At 42.4% G+C, this 21,693-nt stretch overlaps 2 protein-coding genes across 3 annotated transcripts; one reads left to right on the top strand and one right to left on the bottom strand.

Moving 5' to 3' along the window:
• The first annotated feature begins 1,504 nt into the window (after positions 1 to 1,504).
• On the top strand, positions 1,505 to 10,071 carry dhx32b (DEAH (Asp-Glu-Ala-His) box polypeptide 32b). Its single transcript, XM_085799819.1, has 11 exons — positions 1,505 to 1,934; positions 2,060 to 2,253; positions 2,878 to 3,253; positions 3,959 to 4,198; positions 4,979 to 5,075; positions 5,161 to 5,310; positions 6,061 to 6,252; positions 6,679 to 6,819; positions 6,931 to 7,121; positions 8,247 to 8,437; positions 9,096 to 10,071. Exons 1-11 carry the CDS (start codon positions 1,653 to 1,655, stop codon positions 9,268 to 9,270), a joined length of 2,229 nt encoding a protein of 742 aa, XP_085655945.1. The 5' UTR covers positions 1,505 to 1,652; the 3' UTR covers positions 9,271 to 10,071.
• Positions 10,064 to 21,119, bottom strand: edrf1 (erythroid differentiation regulatory factor 1). Of its 2 annotated transcripts, XM_085799818.1 has the most exons (26): positions 20,781 to 20,911; positions 20,432 to 20,531; positions 19,425 to 19,633; positions 18,588 to 18,654; positions 18,366 to 18,491; positions 18,070 to 18,194; positions 17,830 to 17,977; positions 17,167 to 17,262; positions 16,964 to 17,085; positions 16,763 to 16,874; positions 16,441 to 16,588; positions 16,243 to 16,354; positions 15,847 to 15,958; positions 15,195 to 15,485; positions 15,011 to 15,082; positions 14,764 to 14,911; positions 14,458 to 14,649; positions 14,012 to 14,212; positions 13,623 to 13,841; positions 12,850 to 13,076; positions 12,600 to 12,758; positions 12,275 to 12,424; positions 11,873 to 12,026; positions 11,343 to 11,458; positions 11,048 to 11,220; positions 10,064 to 10,965 (listed from the first exon to the last, which is right to left on the bottom strand). In XM_085799818.1, the coding sequence occupies exons 2-26, from the start codon at positions 20,528 to 20,530 to the stop codon at positions 10,803 to 10,805; spliced, it is 3,741 nt and encodes a 1,246-aa protein (XP_085655944.1). In that variant the 5' UTR covers position 20,531; positions 20,781 to 20,911; the 3' UTR covers positions 10,064 to 10,802. The 2 variants fall into 2 exon arrangements, with proteins under 2 accessions (XP_085655944.1, XP_085655943.1); XM_085799817.1 differs by having other exon boundaries at positions 20,432 to 21,119.
• Between the last annotated feature and the right edge of the window lie 574 nt (positions 21,120 to 21,693).

Here is a 21,693-nt window from a genome sequence, read left to right as displayed (position 1 = left end):
ACTTCTGACACGCAGCAGCCAATAAACAGTGGTTCTCTGTGTCAAGAAAAAACACTTCAGTGACTTCCTGTGTGACAGAGTCCCAGCAGTCTGCTGCCTCGCTCATCACTGCAGGTCTGCTCTGCCGGAGCAGAGTCCTGGCTGTTCAACACTGCCACCTGCCAAACAACACTGGTCATTACAAACACTAAAATACTGAATCCCCTCCCTCCTGTTTCACTGTTATGTTTGCTTCATGGATTTCTCAAGCCAGAGTCCTGATTAAGGATCAGCTCCCCAATTTAGACTATTACTGTGAAGGAATGTGAAAACAGAAAAAAAAAGGCCCTGACCTATAAACTGAAGAACACAATCAAACCAAAAGTCTATATCAATAAATGAATAAAAAATACTAAAGTGTGTAAAGAAAACATTTCAACAAGCTGAAAGAAGAATATATTTTAAGTCATGTAGTAATACCACACTGTAAAAAGTAAAAGCCCTCAAGTTAAAATCATCGGTAAATGTACAGTATGTAATTGTAATCATAGTATATCAAGTGTAAGTATGAAGCTGGAAAATGGCTGTGACTCCATTATTATGTCAGTATATCATTACTGCTGTAGCTGACCAATGTGGAACTAATTGTTCAACAATTTTAATTGAATAAATTTGCAATTTTCTTCTTTAATCAATGGATTGCCTGGTTTGTAAGGATTAAAAGGGCAATGATTTATACCCTCATCATAATTATCCAGTGACACCTTCACAATCTTATTCATTATTTAAACAATGCTTAAGATTATTTAGAATTCATTAAAATCTGAAAACTTGAAATGTTCGACTTACTTTTTAAAAAAAATTAATTATCTGCCCCTTAATTATCTGTTAATTGGCCCTAAAAATTAAGAAGTTGTAGTTTAAATTGTAAACGTGTAAGCATGTCGAGTAAAAAAAAAAAAAAAAAAGCTGCTCAGATCAGATATGAGGAAGTATATTCCTCTGTTCAGTTCATGATGTAAAGGAATTTAGCATTTATAAGCCACAAATGTCCAGCTCTTGTCAGGTATAAACACATAGAAGCTACAGTATAAGCCATTAAAAGAAAGAATAACAACAGATCACAGGCACACATTTCAAATATAGTTTTAATACGATTACCAAAGTTAATATGATTTTACATCCACCCCCAACCTCTATAGGTCTCCATGTTCTGGGCTTCTGGCTCACTCCTGTTTTGGATGGGGACATGAATTGCTCCTCTTTGTCGACCACTGAGATAATTAATTTTCTAAATGACTAAATTAAACCACAGTTGATAAATAAATGCATTTTACACTATGTACAGCTTGTGTTCTTTGCATGTGAGCCAGTTCTCTTTGTAAACACCAGACTCCTCTGAGTCCATGCCCATCCATCTTTGTTCTCACACCATTGTGTGTGTGTGTGTGTGTGTGTGTGTGTGTGTCATCTGGTGATGACCGCTCTTCTATGGGATTAATGGCCACATGACAACACTGGGCTGGCCGCCTAGTGAGCCTTTCATTTGGCTTCACTTGCAGAGGCGGTCTGTGTGCCGTCCAACAGTTTGCTGAGAGCTGGAGGTTTCCAAACTTCATTCCTGTGGATCTGTAAATGAAGTCTGAACGGGACAGACCGGGAGCTCAGCTGTAATGGCGCAGGACATGAGTAGTTCAGCTGGAGAGGACTGTTTTGAGGGGAAATCTGCCCTTTGTTCAGACGCAGAAGCTTTGAGTCACGGGGACAAAGAGTATGATGACATTCTGGAGCTTAATCAGTTTGATGGACTGCCTTATTCCTCCAGGTTTTACAAGCTGCTGAAGGAGAGAAAAGAGCTGCCAGTGTGGAAAGCTAAGTGTGAATTCATGGACTCTTTGGCTAAAGGACAGTTTGTTGTAGTCAGTGGCTCTGCTAAAACTGGGAGAAGTTCTCAAGTGAGTACTGTGGCCATCTGATGCTCTGAGATTGCACATTTTCATTCATGCAACAGCAAAGTGAACTTATATCCAAGCCTCCTCTCTCTCACTGCCCACTTTCCCTTGCTCTTATTTTGAAACAGATCCCTCAGTGGTGTGCTGAGTTCTGCCTGTCAGTCCAGTTTCAGCACGGCATGGTGGTTTGTACTCAGATCCACGCCCAGCAGGCTGTTGATCTCGCCCTGAGGGTTGCAGATGAGATGGATGTCAACATCGGCCATGAGGTTGGGTACAGCATCCCCCTGGACACCTGCTGCACCGGAGACACAGTCCTACGGTACGTTAGAGCAGCAACAGCTCCACGACTATACCTTCAAATATAAAAGTGTACCCTTTCTTTCTGATACTTTCCCCCCTTCTTGCTGAGTTACAACAATGCACATGACGACATGCACCGCTAAATCACCCCGCCTTTTCTCACCCCCAAGAGAGCAGTGAACAAAAGACCTGAGGGATGGAGAGGAGAGGGAGGGAGGGGGGGGGGGGGGCTCTTTTCAGGGGCTCCACAGCTGCCTGGCTTCTCCATGTGCCCATATGTCACACTCCCTCATGTGGGTCCCTTGTAAGTCAGCTGGGGGAAAAAAAGAGAAAGTCAGCACATTGAGGGGAGGGGGACAAGATAAACAGGCAGCCGGTGAGTAGGAAAGCATCCACTCCCCAGACTAATTACCAGAGTAAATTACACTAATGGGGGCAAAGCTGAAGTGTAGACAAAGTGGCTTTCATTAAGATGCCATTCTGAGGTATGCTGAAAGGATTTCCAGGATCCACTGCTGCAGCCTAGAGGCTTAGAATTAAATAAACCTGATGATTTATTTCAGGGTTTTATGAATTTGAATGCAGTGTCTGTCAGGAAACAATCTGCAGGCTCCTTCCTATCGCTTTTCTCTCTTGGCCACAGGTACTGCACCGATGACATGCTGCTGAGAGAGATGATGTCGGACCCTCTGCTGGAGCGCTACAGCGTGGTGGTGGTGGACCAGGTCCACCAGAGGACCGTGGCCACCGACGTCCTGCAGGGCCTGCTGAAGGACATCGCCCTGCAGAGGCCGGAGCTCCGCGTGGTTCTCCTCAGCTCGGCCCAGCCCGGCGCCAAGCAGCTGACTCACTTCACCGGGTCGCCCCTACCTCTGATTCACCTGGAGAGCCCCGGGGCCAGGGAGGCGGTGCACAGCAGCACGGGAGAGGGCTACTTCTGCTCGGCTCTCCGTCTGGTGCTGGAGATCCACCACTCCGAGGAGGAAGGAGATGTGGTTGTGTTCCTTGTGACGACACAGGTATAAAGCAGCACAACACACACACACACCACACAACTGCTGGAAATAACAGTCTGTGAATCTTCTTCGGATACTGTCAAATCTGCTTTTGGAACTGAGTTTCGATGGCACTGGATGTAACATCAATGGGCTATAGAAACTTGAGTTCTAATTGTGTGACCAGTATATATAATATGTGACACGTTGACATCATGATATGTAAATACTACGCACCACTGCTGACCTAGGGAGCTGTCTTATATTGTTGTGTTGTGTATCTGTTTGTATTTCTTTGTGTTTTATGTAGTATTTGAACATGGATTGTATTGTATGGGACATAAATTGCATTGATACATTGTAAATATGTTGTATGGACCCCAGGAAGAATAGTTTTGGCATTTCTTTCTTTCTTTTTTTGGTTTATTCCATTCATGGTATACATTCTTCACAAGGTTGCACAAAATTACATAATGTACACATTGTCACCATGAATGAAAAGGAGCAGGATGAAGAAAACTTATAGTACCTGCCCCTCTCTGTTGTTCTAATTACATTGGCTTACTTCAACACCAATATTATACCCTATTTCAAAATATTACAGATGAAACATAGTTGTGACAAGAAAACAAACAAAACATCTATCTTTTTCTCTTTCTCTATAGCTAATGGGGATCCAAATCAATCAATCAATTCTTCTTCTTCTTCCTCTTCTCCTCTCTCCACCAGGAGATAGATCTGGCCCATGACATCCTGCAGCATGAGGCTCACAGCTTGCCCGCTGCTCTGGGTGAGCTCCTGCCTGTTGCTGTGCACCCTGGTCAGACCGGGAATCTCCCCGTCTCTCCAGGAGAAGAGGAGACAAGCAGGACCCGCAGAGTATTCCTCACATCCAGCCCCAACGAGGACTTCTTCTGGGCTGTTCGCTCCATCAGCTTTGTCATTGATGCCGGCCTTGAGAGGAGATATGTGAGTAAGACTTCGAGTAATTACTTAAAGACCTCATAAACTTTTTAAAGTAGGGCTCCAGGGTTATATATCATACTGCTATAGCAGCAGAAGTAGGTGCCTTTAGCATCCCTCGAGGATGTAGAGGATTCATATGTTGTCACTTTAACCATCACAATGGTATGAATTGGTTATGTTTTATGTATTTTGTTGTCTATAACAAGAATCACATAGCAGTGTAGTGTCAAGGGTAAATAATTCAGCTTACCTCATAAACTGCTGCCTGGAAACCAAAATGTTCTTCAAAGTTTCACTCTACAGTCTGAAATGTTTCTGTGCCATACACCATTAAACATCTACGTATAAATCAAGTTTTAGGTGCCTTCTAATTTGAAAATGTGTTAAATTACGGCCCTGAGTAGATTTGTGTATACGTTCAGTAAAGATAATATTGAGATGGTAGATGATCAATGATGGAAGAAGTAGCCAGATAGTTAAATGAGAAACTTGAGTAAGAGCCAGTACCAATACCAGGAAGTCCCACATGATGATAAAAATGAACAAAAAAGTAAAAAGAAGTTTAACAATGTAAAGTTACTGAAAGTTAAAGTACTTATCCTGCAGAAAATGCTATGTATTGTAAGTAATATGCAAGTGTGTTTTCATTTAGCCAGTGGAGGAAGAGTTATTGTTTCCTTTATTGATTCTCTGAAATATAATGAAGTGATTAATGATATGTGTTTACATTTAGCTTCTGAACAGTTGTTTATTCATAGTCAACACACTGTGATTGTGTTGCAGGTTTACAACCCCAGGATCAGGACTAACTCCATCATCATTCAGCCAATCAGCTCAGTTCAGGCGGAGAGTCGTCGACGGCTGGCGACAGGTGCAACAGGTGAGAAGCTGTGAATCTCTGGCTGCCATCTTGTCCTAAAATGAACAATAAAAATAAAATAAAAAAGGCTTTTTCTCTGCTGCAGGCAAGTGTTTCTGTCTGTACCCGGAGGACAGACAGCTTCCTGCCGAGTTGCGGCCGCACATCGTGGAGTCTGACATCACTTCCACTGTGCTCTTCCTGAAGAGGATGGAGATCGCCGGGCTGGGACACTGCGACTTCATCGACAGGCCAGGTGAGATTTACATTAATGAGAGAAATGGTGTTGAGCCTCGTTTGTTCCCTGAGCCTCACGTCCTCTGTGGTGATGATAATATGAATTTTGGGTTGAGCTGGTTCAGTCCCGTTCCCCTTTTGTTCCAGCAGACAGGAACTTTTTTTTTTTTATTGGGGGGCAGTGATCCATGCCTCAGCTGAACTGACAGCTCCTGTTCTGCGAGCATCCTTTCAGAGCTGACCTGCTTCCGTGTGGCTTTTGTTCCTCCGGATTTATTCACCACCACTCCAACAACAAACACACAAACACACTGAGCCTCCCATTAGTTGATTAGAGCGCAGACAAACTAGTAGCTGCTGTGTGATAATAGAGAGCATCTATTATTTCCTCCTGCTCTGTGTCTCTTTTCATCCACCGTGATGTTCATCAAAAACATGTTTGTGGCAAAGACGGAGCACAAAATCTCCTGTGCAGCTCCCACAGACTTCATGGTGCATAGTGATGCATGGCAGCAGATATTGGTGAGGATTATAACATCCTAATCTGCTGAGTCTTTTCGCTGCCCAGCAGGGTGCCAGTATACTCTATATGGATTGTCCCAGTGGATCAGCACTTTGGATTACAGCACACAAATAATCCACAACAGTTTCTGGATGTAATTAATAATCTCAGTTTAGATAGTGGGAAATCAAAAAGGACATGTTGGTTTTCTGGTTTTTACCTCAGTTTGTTTTGGTGTATAATCCAAAAAACCCCTCTCTACCCCAGACCCTGGAGGACTGATGCAGGCGTTGGAGGAGCTGGACTACTTGGCAGCTCTGGATAATGACGGCAACCTGTCTGAGATGGGCATCATCATGTCCGAGTTCCCCTTGGAGCCGCAGATGGCCAAGACTCTGCTCGCCTCCTGTGAATTCGACTGTGTCAGCGAGGTGGTCATCATCGCTGCCATGCTAACAGGTAACACACACTGGAAACATAACATACCGTACACTTAGACCCACAGCCACTTACACCACTTTCAAAAAGACCCTCAAACAGTGGTTAGTAGCAAGCCAGACCTGCTCTCATACATAACTTTTTGTCTTTCTATTTTCCTATATGGACTCTTAATGTGAATTAATGTGAATTGGGACTTACTTTTGTGTAAAACTGTGTTTTATCTATTTGTATACTGGTATATTGTTTGTATGTTATGACTTGCCTTAGGACAACGGATGTGAATTAGCAACTATGCTAACTCCAGCATATTTACATTGATGCTCTGGCTGACATGTTGGTTAATATGCAATGTCCTAATCAAATAAATAAATAAACACGTTATCCAAAAAAAGGAAAACGGTAAATTCTTATCATTACATTTGTCCTGTGTAATATTTATTTCAGCACCAACGTGCTTCGTGGTTCCCCCTGTGGACCTGAAGCTGGAGGCCACCCAGTGCTACATGAAGTTCCAGCACCCAGAGGGAGACCACTTCACCCTCATCAATATCTACAAGGCTTTTAAACAGTGTCAGCAGGACCCATGTGAGTTCAGAGAGAATAAAAACAGGCTTATTGACCCTAAAATGTGTATTTATAGCAAACAGTTTCTTTTAATAGAAATATCTATAATCTAATACCTGTCTTCAACATTAGACTGTGTGGTAGAGAAGTGGTGTAAGGATTTCTACCTGAACCACACTTCTCTGCTGATGGCTGACGCTCTTCACACGGAGCTCACCGACACCCTGAAGAGGATCGAGCTTCCCGTCTCGGTGCCGGCCTTCGGGTCCCGAAGCAACACCTTGAACATCAGGAGAGCCCTGCTGGCAGGTTTCTTCATGCAGGTCGGATAACACGACTTGACACGCAGCAAAACACCGCACGACAAAAACACACTAGATCAGCAGGAGAGATTATCAGCTTAACATCGTCAGTTTACATCAAACACACGCAGCAGAAATGAGCCATGATCTTGATTAAATATGAATGTATTAGAGATGATTAAAATATGTAGAATCAACAACAATCAGTTTGTGTTATTACTAATATTAATAATGAATATTGGGAAAGTTACACAGCTTAATACTTAGATTTATCACTTAGCCATGATTGTGATATTTACTGATACTGATATTTACTCTTATTCTGTCAGTTCAACTCTTTTCAGTGCTTATGGAAACAAATGACATTTCAGTTGTTCACAATACACACTTGAACTCCCTTTTGCTTTTTTATCCTGCAACTGACATTTCACCTGTTCCACTTCCACTTTAACTCACAGTTCAGCTGCTTCCATATCTTACTCTTTAGCAGACTTTTCATCTTGCTTTTATCTGTTGTTCTTGAACTAACACTTAAACTCAATTAACCTCTTTCTATACAGCAGAGATTTCAGCTCCTTTTTATGTTTGCACACCAACTGACTATCTATCAGGACCCTTGTGTCAGACCTTCACACAGCAGCACACAAATAAACAAAAATGTCTTCTGATTTTCTCACAACTTTCACGGTTAAAATTCACAGTTTTCTGTTTTTACATTTCGGCAAACACTCATTTTAGTTAATACAGATGAATCACCTCTAATTCCTTTTAGGGCCTCTCTTATTTCACCTGAAACTTCCTGTTCAGTTTTGTAAATTGTACATTTCAATTAACACTTCAACTGCTTGATGTTTTGCTGAATCCTCTGACACTCTTTACAGCACTTAAGCAGACACTTAAAGTTCACGACACTTTAAATCAGCACATCTTTCAGCACTTCAGCTTCCTTCAGTATTTATATTTCCACAGCCCTTTATTGTTTAATCTCCTTTGTTTCCTGAGGCAAAAATCTTAAGTATGACTTGACAGATGCATTTTTGATGCTCGTCATGTCTGCTCCTGTTCATTTAAAATGTCTCCTTAGGCAGTGACTGCTTTTCCTTTGTTGAAATCCACCTGACTGTGTCTGGCTGTTTTTCGGCTCAGGTGGCTCGGGATGTGGATGGATCAGGGAACTACTTCATTTTGACCCATAAGCATGTGGCACAGATCCATCCTCTGTCTGGCTACGGAGCCAAGAGCCCTAAGCTGGGCCTGCCAGAGTGGGTGCTGTTCCATGAGCACTCCTTCTCCGAGGACAACTGTCTCCGCACCGTCACCCACGTAACGCCCGAGGAGTGAGTCTCAGCCTTGTTAACATTATATTCATTTCAATGTGTGCTCTTGTCTTGCATCCACATCACTGAATCTGTCAATCGTAAATCTGTTAATCATAAACTAGGCTGCATTGTCTTGTTTTTTTTTGTTGAAGAACCACCACCAAGTAGACCACCCTCATGTCTTCGTGTCTGAGAGGCTTAAAACTAATCAAACACATTCCCTTCCTCTTGTGGACCAGATGTAAAGCTCCAGTTCAGCATTAGACTAGCAGCAGCGCTGGTTGTGAGGGAGGAGGGAGGGGGGTATCATAATCCTGTTCTCTAGTATTTGCTGGTTTCAGAGGGGATTATGGATTGAGCAGATGCCTGGGAATGTGGAGCTGCACAGGAAAAGAGAAACCCTGCAGCCTTTGTCATGCTCCCTTAGCCTTCACATCCTGAAATCAAATGTGTGCATCAGTTCATTGCAGCTCAAATTATGTGAGGACCACATGTACTGTGAGACTCCTCTCCAGCATTAGTGGGTGCCATGCACAACTAACTTTGACTGAGGACAAGTTTTTGCGAATCGTAATATAATGTGCATCAGTTATATTAAACAGAAATTGAACCAAAATGAGACTGAATGAACACTTGATCACTTCAGTGGTTTTCCTAACACTGTTTTCTTGTTCAGGTTCACTCAGATGGCGCCACAGTATTTCTTCTACAACCTACCACCAAGTGAGAGCAAAGACATCCTCCAAAACATTTTGAACCACAGAGCGTCTCATTACCAAGAGGAGACGCCTGCCGCCTCCCATGTGGAACCTCAAGAGGATCAGACCAATGACCGCTGTGTCATACAGTGACTGATTGACAGTGAAATAAGCAGTATAACCAGTAAGGACTTGTTATTGCACTATATTGTACAGAATCATATTGTTTGGGTAGTTGTTGTTGTTGCATAGTCGTTCCTTATTTCTATCACATCGAGTTCTGGCTTTTTCTTTGATAGTTAGTTACACAACACTTTCAATGTGGTATTATTTATATTTGTACTTCATCCTCTTATTCAACAGAACAATCTGGTAACTTAATTGCTAAGAATAATTTTTCCCAGATTTTAAAGAGTCTAATTAAATTCTTTATCCGACTACAGTGAGATTTACGATGTAATAATTCTGCGGCTTCGCCTCCCTGCTCCTCCTTTTCACCTCAGTCACTGTCCGACAGCCAGTCACGCTCAGCACCGAGGGTCCAGCCTGATTAATGAGGTGCAGGGACAGTTTGCCCCCCCTCCTCCTCCCTCCTTCCCTCCCTCCCACCCTCTCCCCTGCTGCTCCATCTGGTGTGGATACAGCTCAGTAACAGCCGGGTGACCCAGTTCACTGACACTGCATTAAAAACATCATGTCGCCTCTTCAGCGACTGGGGCTGAACGGTGCAGCTCGAGTCAGTGCCAGAGGGGACGGTGTCGCCTGCGCCGCTAAAAATCAGTCACTCTGAATTACCTTGTTGAAGGTGAAGCAGCTGTGCACAGTGCATCATTAAAAGGTGTGGATAAATACACTATTTTAGCTCAAACCTCCACTAAAGGTTAATCTGATGCGTCCTATTAGCCCAAGGTGATGGTGATGAGACAGAATATCTACAGAAACAGTGTTTAAAATTGAAAAAGCTTTTATTTTCATGTCACAGCAAACCATGCTGATAGAAACTCACATTTATAGATACAGCAATGTGGACAAACTAGCCTTTGAGTTTGCATTGAATGTTGCCAAACTATTGCACAATGTTGTTTTGGAAAGCAAATAACGCATTTGAGCTTATTTCAACTCGTCTTCAGTCACACTTCAAATCTGTTCTATTCACAGCATCATTGGTATTAGTGAATCAAAAGTCAAAAATACCAATTATATTAAAGTTTTCTGAGCCCGTGCTAAACGATTCATCACTTTTCAAGCCTTCCTCTGTGTAGACGTTCATTGTGATTGTGAAATTGTTCTTATTATGGTGTGTTTTTGCACAACAACAAATCCCACACAGAGGAGCTTTATCTTATGACCCATAAGTGCTCAAACGATAAGAAAATTAAATAAAATCTTTTTGAATTTACAACAAAAATGTACAATTCAAAACCTGTGTTGCAAATGTTAGAAAAAGATGGGTTTGTTTTCAAGGCGCAGGAGGTGAATAGTAGCTTCGACGTTGTAATTCAGAGTGAGACAAGTGTCGCCTGAGGATGTGCCTGTTAATAATGATGTCTGTAAAGTCTCTGTTTTCTGTCACGGCATCTTTGAGAAAACAGTTGTCAAGTCTTCCCCCAGAATGATGCAGCTTCGATGTCCGTGCGGAGGCGCAGAGAGCGGAGTCAAAAGTCTTGTTGTGTTTAATGTCAATATCATGAATGAGCACCTGTGTCGTCACTTCCTGTTTGCGGGGTGAGCTGCTGCAGGAGCTCGACGTAGAGCGTGACGCGGCTGAGGAGCGGCGCGTTCTTCTCGGCTCGCAGCAGCTTGGAGTAGACGTTCTTGTAGGTTTTCAGCAGCTCCTCGTCCTTATTGCTGCAAAAAAAAAAAAAAAAAAACTATTAGAGAGACATTCACGATCAGATGAACACTGCAGGTTTAAGAGACTCTTGCTCACCTTGGTTTCCGTTTCATGGTCGTCATCAGTTTGATGAGCTGCAGCAGCAGGAAAGAGAAACTTGGCTCAAACACGCCAATTAACTTCATCACTTCCTGGAGGTTCGGTCCTGAGGCGGGACCGCCGGTCACATCAGGAGCCTCTGCAGGTCCCGCAGGGTTCGGTTCACTCGGCTATAGCAGGAGAAAATGAAAGGAGACGATGTTGTAGGTGATGGTGTGTGATCGAGGACAAAAGCTCTATGAAGATGAACGAGCCAGGGAGAGTATTTCCCACCGGCTGCTCTGAAACCGACCTCTGTCTGCTCCTCCTGCAGCTCCTTGTGAATCAGCGTGAAAGCGTGGCGAGTCTCTGTCATGATCTCCAGAGCACCGGTCAGGCTCTTCAGCTTAGCTGCGCTGCTGCTCTGACCTGTGGAGAGACAGGAGGAAACATTAAATTCAGTCTTTCTCTAGTGCCAACTCTAAACACTGCTGACTGCCTACAGGATGGAGGCTCATATTTTCTTCTCTGTGGAACTGGTGATGCTACAGAGACAAAAAAAAAAAAATTGCTGAAGCTTCTGTTTATTGAAGTTTATTGAAGGTTGAGATTTGTAAAAAAGTCTGTACCCGACTGAAAGAGGATTGTGTGAAACATGATTTAATATATTTGCTTTTTGTAATTAAAACTATTTGTATACAGAATCTAGGATTTCCTGCTTTATATCTTAAAATGTTTTGTTACGTTTTGAGGTTGCTGGACTGAATGAAATACTTCATGTTGTGTGTTTGTTTGGTGTTGGTTTTGTTAATAAAAAAAGAAAAAAACAAACAAGTTTCTCACCTGCCATAGTGAACTCAGCGAAGGCCACCCTCTCCAGCAGCGTGCGGAGCAGCTCACAGGGCGCATCTTTGAGGCTGAGGAATAAACAAACAGCTTTGCTGTAGTGAAGCTCTGCCAGGCTCCGATGCTGCTTCCTCAAGTGTTCATCCCCCACCTGTCACACGATTAGAGCCAGAGGCACAGACATCATTCAGTGTGTATTATACTGTGGTAAGTATAAAACACAGACTCTGATCCTGTTCCAGTTAGTCTGTGCTTTCTTTTCCTCACAGAAAGTAACACATTTTTCTTTGAGCATAAACAAAACAACAACTCTATTAACTCTTATTAGCTCTAAAAGCAAAAATTATAGGAAAAAAAGAAAGATTTTCTATTAATGGAGAATTTGACATGACTTCCCACCTGGTTGCGGAAGCAGCTGTGATACATGGAGGCCAGGCGGTGGTGGATGGTGGCAGCTCTGTACTGGTAGAGCGGCTGACGAGCCGACTCAGTCGTGAGGTCACAGTACTTCAGGGACTTCATCATCGCCTCCGTCACCTCCCTCTCAATCTGAAAAAACACCCACAAGACCAATGATTATATGTTTGACCATGAGTCATATTCATCTGTGAAACAGGGACCTTTTGAAGATGTAAATGTTTTTACAGCTCTTTGAAATGAGCCATTTGGAGAGGGGCAAAGGTTAAGATCATTGTCATCATTTAAATGTGTCGAACTAAAGCACCTGCTCCTGGGCCTTCCTGGACAGCGGGGCGTAGTCCTGCAGGAGTGTAGCCAGGGTGAAATAGGTCGTGGACAGCTCCCAGTTTACACTGTCCCACACTGCTGGGTGGCTCCCTCTGCTCGCCAGTGACTTCATCGCCCGCAGGTAGTAGTCGATAGCCTGGGTTGGAGTTAGTTGGAAATCATTAAGAGCATCTAACTATAGAGAGATCAGTGTGGATTTAAGATGTAAAAGGTTTTTGACACGGCACCTTGTTGTAGTAGAGAGCTTCCTCAGGTGAGAACTCCCCTCTGCTGTGGTCGGCTGAGATGGCGCAGTGGGCCTGAGCGCAGATTCTCATCAGCCTGCCGGTGTTGCACAGCAGCAGAGCTGTGTTGGTGCTGTCCTCGATGGCTTCAAAGTCCTTCATGCCCTTCTCAAAGAAGGCAAAACTCTTTTTCCACATCTCCTGCTCTGCTACAGATACGGACTTCTTTACTGCAGGAGGAGGAGGAGGAAAAGCTCAGTGAGACACAGGTGAGAGATCAAACCAGTTTTTAAAAAGGGAACTATGCAAGTCTGGTCGCTTTTCCTCTTGTTTGCTAACCCTCCTCCTGGCCATGTGCATTCGTTTACAACAAAGCCGACAAGAAATCAATGAATAGAGCGGTACATAATGTTATATATCATACACGATGTTACCATGTGTATATTTGTGGAGTATTATCTGTCATAAACAAGAGATTATGGGTTACGGAGCGCATTTGTGTCGTGGTGCACAGTTCGAGAGCTGGGACGCCGGGGCAGCGGCACTGATCTTGCACAGTTGTTTTTCAGCCACAAGACGCTAGGTGGACGGCACAGAGCCTCCGTTCTCCCTGTAACAAGTTACATGTCATTTAGTACTGTAAACCAACCACACTCCAAAGCCGTTTAATTAAGGTAAAAATGTAGCATAGTTAAGTTTTAAAATCCTGCATAGTTCCTCTTTAAATGATATTGGTCAGTACAGCTGTTAGAGTTGCAGCTGTTATCCATCATTACCTTCCTTCTCAGTCTGCACGGCCGCGGCCTGGTTCATGTAGTACACTCCCATCTCGTTGCGGATGTTTCCCAGTCGTTTGAGCACCTGAGCCAGCTGATCCGAGGCCTGGTCTTTCAAAGCCTCAGATTCGAGCAGCTCGAACGCTGCCTCGTAGCACTTACTGCTAACAAACAGCTGGTACTCTGGGTCCATTGCCAGGTCTGTTGCCATATTAAAGGCTGGTGGATGCAGAGTAAAAGGATTGTGAATGATCAATAAGTGAATACAACTTGAAAAGAAAAAAAATAATACATCAGATATCAGACCAGGCCTTTAAAATGTTGGCCAACGCCACTGGGCCACCGTGCGCCTTCAGATTTTGCATGACTGTGTGTGTTCGGTGACTGACCCTGGCAGCTGCTCTCTCTGTGCAGGCTGTGCAGGATCTCCTGGTCCTCTTTGGTCTGGTAGCTGTATTCCTCCAGGTAAGCTGCTCTGTTGTTGGCATTCTGGGCCAACATCAGCTGGATGTCCCCACAGAGAGACAGGCACTGGCTGTGAAAGTGCAACACCTGTGGGTGCAGTGTACCGCTCACTGAGCAATAGGCATCTGGAGGAAACAGCAGGAAAGGAGGGGAAGGAGAAAGACAAACAAATGTTAAGTTATTATAGTGCTTCACAAAACTGCAATGGGCATTAAGTTTAAATGTTATAATAGTAGCAGCCATATAATACAGGATTTTTAGAGCATTCATAAGTATTATAATAAAAAGTGAATGAATAAAGAAATATATCAAAATGAAGTGTTACAATAACATAACTTTTGCAAAGTTTAGAGTTAATTGACGATGTTACCGTAGCACTGCAGAGACAGCTTGATGTAGCGCAGGGCTCGCCCATACTTCAGCAAGTTAGTGGCTGCATCAGACAGGACGTAGTAGGCCTTGGAGGCTTTGAGGAAGAGCTGCAGCTTCATATGGTGCTGCCACGACCCGGGGATCATCCCTGAACGTGTCGGGTGCTTCTGGTCGGCTTGCAAGGGGCCCGCTAGTGACACACGCACATATATGGTTGTAAAATGATGTAAGTCCCTGCTCATTAGAAAAACAGATCTCACTTCGTTATGTCAGTTATCCTTTGTAAGAAGGACTGCAGACTGACCTCTTTCCAGAAGAAGAGAGAGGCCTTTCTCGGCCGTGCAGCCTCCGATAGCACTTCTGTCCTCATATTTGAGAGGTATGGGTGTGTTGGGGTCTGCAGCCGGGAGATCACTCTCCTTCTTTACGCTGCCATCCACCGCTTTCAGGCCCTGTGTTGTGTATAATTACAATTATTAACTGTTAGGTGACAAACTTCGCATCATTAGCAGTGAATGTACGCTAAGCACAGACGTCATGTCGAGACTCACTTTCAGGGCGTAGCACAGGACGTGTCTGCATCTCTCCTCTTTGTCTTGAGAAACAGGGAAAGCACAACTTGGCTGCAGAGATTTGAAAAAGAAAGAAGAAAGAAGAAGGGAAGATAGTCTTTATTGTATCGTTTAACACACTCCACTCTCTCCTATTAGGTCTCTGTGGAGGAGACGCACTCACTCTGATCTGGTAAGTGGATTTGTATTTCTCTGGCACCGACAGCTCCCCTACGGAGCGGATCACGGCCACGGCTTTGCTGTCGTCCTGCGGGCTGGAGCAGTTACTGTAGGAGCTGCTGTCGTCGCTGTCCTCCGTCAGCTCCTCCTCCTCCTCCTCCTCATCCTCCACCCGGTCCTCGTCGCTGTAGCTGTCCTCTGAGCCACCGGCGCGGAGCGACTCCCCTCCATCTTCTTCAGGGGGCTCGTCGAGCTGGAACAGCTCTGACAGCATGTAGTGGGCCGAGGCGATGATCTGAAGAGACACGAGATAGAAGGGATCAGGAGCGCAGTCGGGTTCAATCACATCTCAACTGCAACTTTCTCAGATTTAGTAGAGTGATATCACTTTTGTACTTTCTCCGGTGTCCAAACATAAATCAAAAATATCACTCTTATTTTACGATAAGTTGTAAAGTAAGAGTATAATCGTATAATATTACTGTAATATTATATTATTGAACCATATTTTAATTAGACTACACTCATTGTGGTTTATGATGTTAAATTTTGTACGGGAAAGAACTATTCTCTCCCCTTTTTAGCATCTATCATTTTACCTAGAAGCAGCGTCTGTGTTTAAATCCAGTCTAGACTGGCTCAGTACTTCTCGTTACCTGCGGATGTCTCTCCTGATCCAGAAGTTTGACACAGTTCAAGAGCAGAGTTCTGATTGTGCCGTAGTGTTTTCTGTTCTGCCTCGCCTTCAGCATCAGGTTGCTGGCCACTCTGTATCACAAAATAGAAAACACTTGTCAAATTTAAGCAAACTTTATAAAAACTGAGGAAGGTGCTGAGCTGGAAACGACCTCTTTAAATGTTTATATTAATATTTCAAAATTTAAATTATTTAAAATGCTAGGTGTTCAGATTTTACAAACCCTTTAAGAGCCTTAATCAAAGTCTGCAAGTTCATAAAAATACATACTATAGTATAATACTGTGTATTAAGTCAGAAGTTGATCATCCTGAAATGAATGACTAAACGATAGTACAAATCTTCAGATACTTACTTGTAGAGTAATACTGCTACAGGAAGAGTGAAGGGATTCTGACATTTCTCTTCTTCAGCCTCCTCACACAGAGTAGTTAGATCATAAAGCTTCACAATGTCGCTCCCACTCGCTGCAGGGTCAAGAAACAATTAGAAACCATGGAGACAGGCATTCAGATTAGCATACAGCACAAAGAACGAATAAGCCATCTCCCACCTTTGAAAAGCCAGTAGGTGTGACCCTCTTTGGTGCAGTTGGACTTCAGGAAGGAAAGGATGTTTTGGGCAATGTCTTTCACTACCCTTGTGGAGAAAGTGGAGTTCTCCAGATGAGGAATGTCCTCTGTCTTTATCATCTCATATTTCTGCAGGAAAAACCACAAAATGTATCACCTCATTTTAAAAGGTGAAGGCTGAAAATCTGTGACAGTAAAACATTTTCACTGCCATTATAAATGACATTTTATACTATGAAAATGAACTATGGCGATAATCACATGGACGATAATGATACTGGACAAAAGCCAGAGGCAATTCACCTGAACTATGCCATTAACGTGAAAGCACATGACCAGTTCTGGGACATTGCACATGAGATTGTCGAGCCAGTAGTCGATACCTGTCAGAATGTTGATTGGTTTATTATTGTCCCTGAAAAACACAGAGGAAGGGCAGGTATAAGAGACGGTAAATCAGCATTAATTCAAGATCCGGGGTGAGAGCAGATGGATTCTTCTAACCTGAGTCTCAGACTGACGGCAGGATAGCGACCACCTCCAAAAATAGGCATGTTGGACCCGACCAGCATGTGGATATCCTCGAACGTCCACATGATGTTTCGCAAAAAGTCGTTTCTTAAACCCTGATGAGCAAGTATATATTAGAAACAGGTGTCATATACAGTATAGGCCTATCATTGGAAGAAAGTAAAAAGTTGCATTACCTGGCTGTTCTCCCCTTCGTTGAACAGTGTAGGGAGGTTCTGCTCTTTGGGGACGGACGTCACCTGACCCAGGGCAAACGTACTGTCCATACTTTCCTATATATTTTTAAGGAGCAATACAGTCAGCGTAAGCAGTGCAAACTAAGGCCTCTACATACTGTAAGTCCTGCAGCCACGAAGAGATACTTTCAATCTAGAAATGCTGGTTATAAAGTTACTGTAACATTTTGTGAATATGAAGGGATCGTTCCTAATAAAGATTACAATCACCTAATTTCTAAGGATGAGCTCTCATCTCTCCATTTCAATGCAAATCGGTCTGTTTCATAAAAAAAAGTAGATAAGTGCCCTAGGGCAAACATATGGCCCATTTCCTTTTTATAAGTTTCTTTATTTTTTGCTCATTTTATTGACATTTTCTGGACACTTTGGACATTTTACTTATTCTCTTGGAGATTTTTCTGCTGTTTATTGATATTTATCTGACATTTTATTGATCATCTGACATTTAAATGTGTTTTCTGAGATTTTCTTAATCATCTATTTCAGTCATCATATTAATATAATTACTATACCTACATACTGTAGATACAGTAATAATGTTTGAAGTGTGGGACATTTTTCTGACATTTTTTAATTTTATCATTATTGTTGTTTTTGTACCTGCTTGGGAGCATCTGATTCTTCGGTGTCAGACGGTGTGCTGGTGAAGGTCGTGGGCCATGAAGAACTGAACTCCTCTGCCCCGTTCTCCTCCTCCCCTTCAGGACGGTTGTCTGGTACAGGCTCTGCAGCCCCATCACCATTTATACTGCAGGAAACAAAGAGATGGAGCTAAAGTGGTGACAGATGGTAAACTCCACTCGTTCCTCTCCACTACTCAATTAACAGCAGTTAACTCACCTGTAGTAGAGGAACTTTGACAGGATTGCTTTCTGATACCAGTGCTCTTTACTCTTCTTTTTCCTCTGCCATTTCTGATCAATTAGCCGCTGGTAAAACTCTTTCAGCCATGTCCAATCTCCTGTCTACAAAACATGAGAATGACATTTTTAAAAACATGGCGCTTGTTAGGAAACTGTCTTCTTTTTAAATACTTCATTTATTCATTTTCAGATGTACAAAACAGAACATCAAGGTAAATAACACCCTGCACTATTACCCCTAGAAACTGTCTTTGACTTTAAAAGTAAAAATACCTGAGAAGACCTCATGAAGAGCTCTTGAATATCCAGCTCATCCAGAAGTAAGGTCCTCCCTACGCGGTGAACAGCCATACTGACGTGGGACTTGCTGTAGGGAATTTTCAAAAGCTTCTTGATGTTCTGAATTGGACAGAAAACAATATTAAGTTCAGCTGTGTGAGCTTGTTTGGGCACCAAAGAAAGAAATGTTTGCCTTGTTGCAACAGCTCCACAAACCTCTGAGTCTGACACCACGTCAACATCATCCCCGATGCAATCAATGAAGTCATAGGCCATCCCAAAACTACAAAAGACGGACAGGAAGTTAATCACATCGGTGGATTAGTGTCAGGCTGATTAAAGATTTAGTAGTGTCCGTATTCATTATTTACCCACTGATAAGCACAATATTAATCCACTCAATTGAGGATTATCAACACTTTATGCAGCCAGAAGTTATCCAGTGCGTCTCGTCAGTGTCTACACCGCATTATTATGTTGAGTACATTCCGACCAACAGGGGCCATCTGCCAGCAGGTTTCCACAATTAAGCAGAGCACAGTGCGTGACGCTTTCAGCCTCCAATACAAACTGTGACTTGTACTCAACAGGCGTCAACAGTAAATCACATTTGAAAAAAATCTAACCAAATATTTAATTTAATGCTTATTGAAATAAATGGGATGGACAAAATGTCACGATCGAAAATTACCATACGGTTGAATCTCTCTCTGCTCATCTCTCAAACTGTTTCACTAAAAACTAAATAAGAATCATTATATTTTGGTATATTGTGTGGCTGGTGCATTAGACTGCAACAGTTTTAGTTGGGTGTATCTAATAAGCTGTCAACAATGACAGTGCTTTGAATCAAAGTACCTTAGATTGCAGGACACAGGTAGAGAAATGTGGTTAAATTAAAGACCAATTAAGCCAGCAACACTGGAGACATACTGTAGTTTTTCTCAAAGTCCAAATTGAATATGATTGGTAAATAAATAAAATCTATTGGTAGCTGCAGCACTCAATGTCTAATGTGTGGCTGTAGTAATACTATTGCTCATGACATTATACCTGGAGAAAGGTTTGCTCTTGCTGCTGGACCCTAAGATTGTGGTGCCTGCACTGCCCAGCTGGGAGTTTTCTCTCAGCCAGTTAGCAGGAGGCAGCTTCAGGTCCGTCTTCTCCTGCAGTAAGGCATAGCTGGGAGGAGGCGGGGCGGCCGAATACTTGACCACAGCACGGCTCTTAATTTCAGTGTTGCCCGAGCATACGGTTGAGTCCTACAAAATAACAAACAAAAGCATTGATTACTTCATAAGTTAGTGAGGATGATCAGAGGACAATGACTGAGGTGTAAATTAGCCAGTGGTAAAACTCTTTTAGCCACGTCCAATCTCCTGTCTACAAAACATGAGAAAGACATTTTTTAAAAACATGGCACTGCCCTTGTAAGGAAATATAAACTATCTTTTTTTTTACTTTATTTATTCATTTTCAGATGTACAAAATATAACATCCAGGTAAATAACATCCCACACTATTACCCCTAGACCAGAGGACACTGACTGAGGTGTAGCACCTGTCCCAGTAAAGTAATATAAGATGTATAGGATTGTATGATAACTGATTGTTTATTTAAAAAGTAAATACAAAAACCCTAAACTGTTTATCACAGAAACTAATATGTGCATTCACGTATTGAGATGAAAGTACCAATAAAATTCTGACATTTTTTCCAATAAAAAATCACTTCAATGATAAATCTGAATAGTTTACTTAGTGGATAGTTAGATATCTCTATAGAAATCTTTCATAATGAAACTGTCACATATAGAGTGGTCAAAAAGTGAATGCAGCTCTATTTCTGTATTAAGCCTTCACTTGATAAACAGATAAGTTACTGCAGGTGGCAGTGACGTGACTGCTATCATGTAAATATAGGTATGACAACATCCACCACTGTAGTTTACTGGTGTCTACAGAGAGGCAGTTTAGTTTAGTTTAGTTATTCCTGTTTAGATAATAAAACAAAACCAATGTTTACATCCTTTTTACATCTGCTCGGCCTCGTTACTTACATGCTTGCTGTTGTCACCTGTGCAGGTAGGGCCACTGATCTCTTCCTTCACATTGTCCAAGGGGTTCCCAGGCTCTCTGTCCCCAGCTGATGCGCTCATACTGGACACAGGACCAGCAAATATTGGCGACGTCTCAACGACTAAACCACCCAGCCATTGGGCCTGGACAACGTATAGACATTAGCCAGATAACAGCCCGAGATATGTCTGTTAGATCGGTAAAGTTTGAGATGTCTCTGGTTAGCTGCGTTAGCTTTAAAGGCTAGCTCCTCCAGCTGACTCACAACAGAGCTGCAAATTAAAGTGTTAGAGACGCGACACCGCTGTCAAATTAACGCCAAACACTCACACAAGAAGTCGTCGTTTCTCTGTTAGTTTCGGTTATGTTAAGCCTTTAGTTTACTCAGTTAATAACTCTGTAGCTCCTCTTTCCATCAGTGTGTTGTCAGAGCACACGTTTAGTGCCAGCGATGAGACAGCAACAACTTCCGGTTCCCACTCCAAAACCAGCCGCTCTCTCTTATTTCAACCATCGTAAAAACGCCGTATTTCAGAAAAAAAAAAATTATAAACTACTTAAAAAACTTTGATCGGTAAAGTGGTGATATGAGCGTATTTCCTTAGCGTTTGTGAAAGCAGGTTTTTATGTTAGAGCGACTTATTGAGAAAATAAGTATGAACCGGAAGTACTTTTTAGAGCTGTCAACTGCTCTTTCTAGAAGAATTGAGCACATTCTGCACTGGTGTATTTTATTTTGAAATGTATATAGCGCATAGACCATAGACTGTAAAAAAAAAAAGGCATAGACGGTTTAGCGTTAATATCATAATAAATGGTTCATATTTCTGTTGTTCTCCCTTTTTTTCTATTACTTTCTGTTTTCAAGATTTTTTTTTAACCCTACTACACTTATTTGGCAACCTTTATTACTGTGCAGATTCATATAGAAACTAATTAAAGTTAGCCTCATTGCAATGGATGGTTACACACAAAAGTCGAATGCAATAATCGCTACAATCTTGAAATATTGTCCGATTAGAAGTTCTGATATATTTAATTAGAAGTTGAAGTTAGTACTTTATGTTATTTATTATGTTTAAGCTACTTATATTGGGCTTTCACTGTGGTGTTGCTGTTTTAAGTAAAAAGTAAATCAATAGGCTACATTTTATTTTAATTATTACATAATGAGACAGGAGTACGATCATGAGGTAAGCACAGGTTGTAGCAGGGGTCTGTCAGCTGCCTGCTGACCAATCAT

This window comes from Trachurus japonicus, chromosome 15, assembly GCF_045865225.1.
Source record: "Trachurus japonicus isolate A0001 chromosome 15, Traja_1.0".
Lineage (NCBI taxonomy): Eukaryota > Metazoa > Chordata > Actinopteri > Carangiformes > Carangidae > Trachurus > Trachurus japonicus.
The sequence above is the reverse complement of the archived record's forward strand: the minus strand, read 5'-3'. Positions and strand labels throughout refer to the sequence as shown.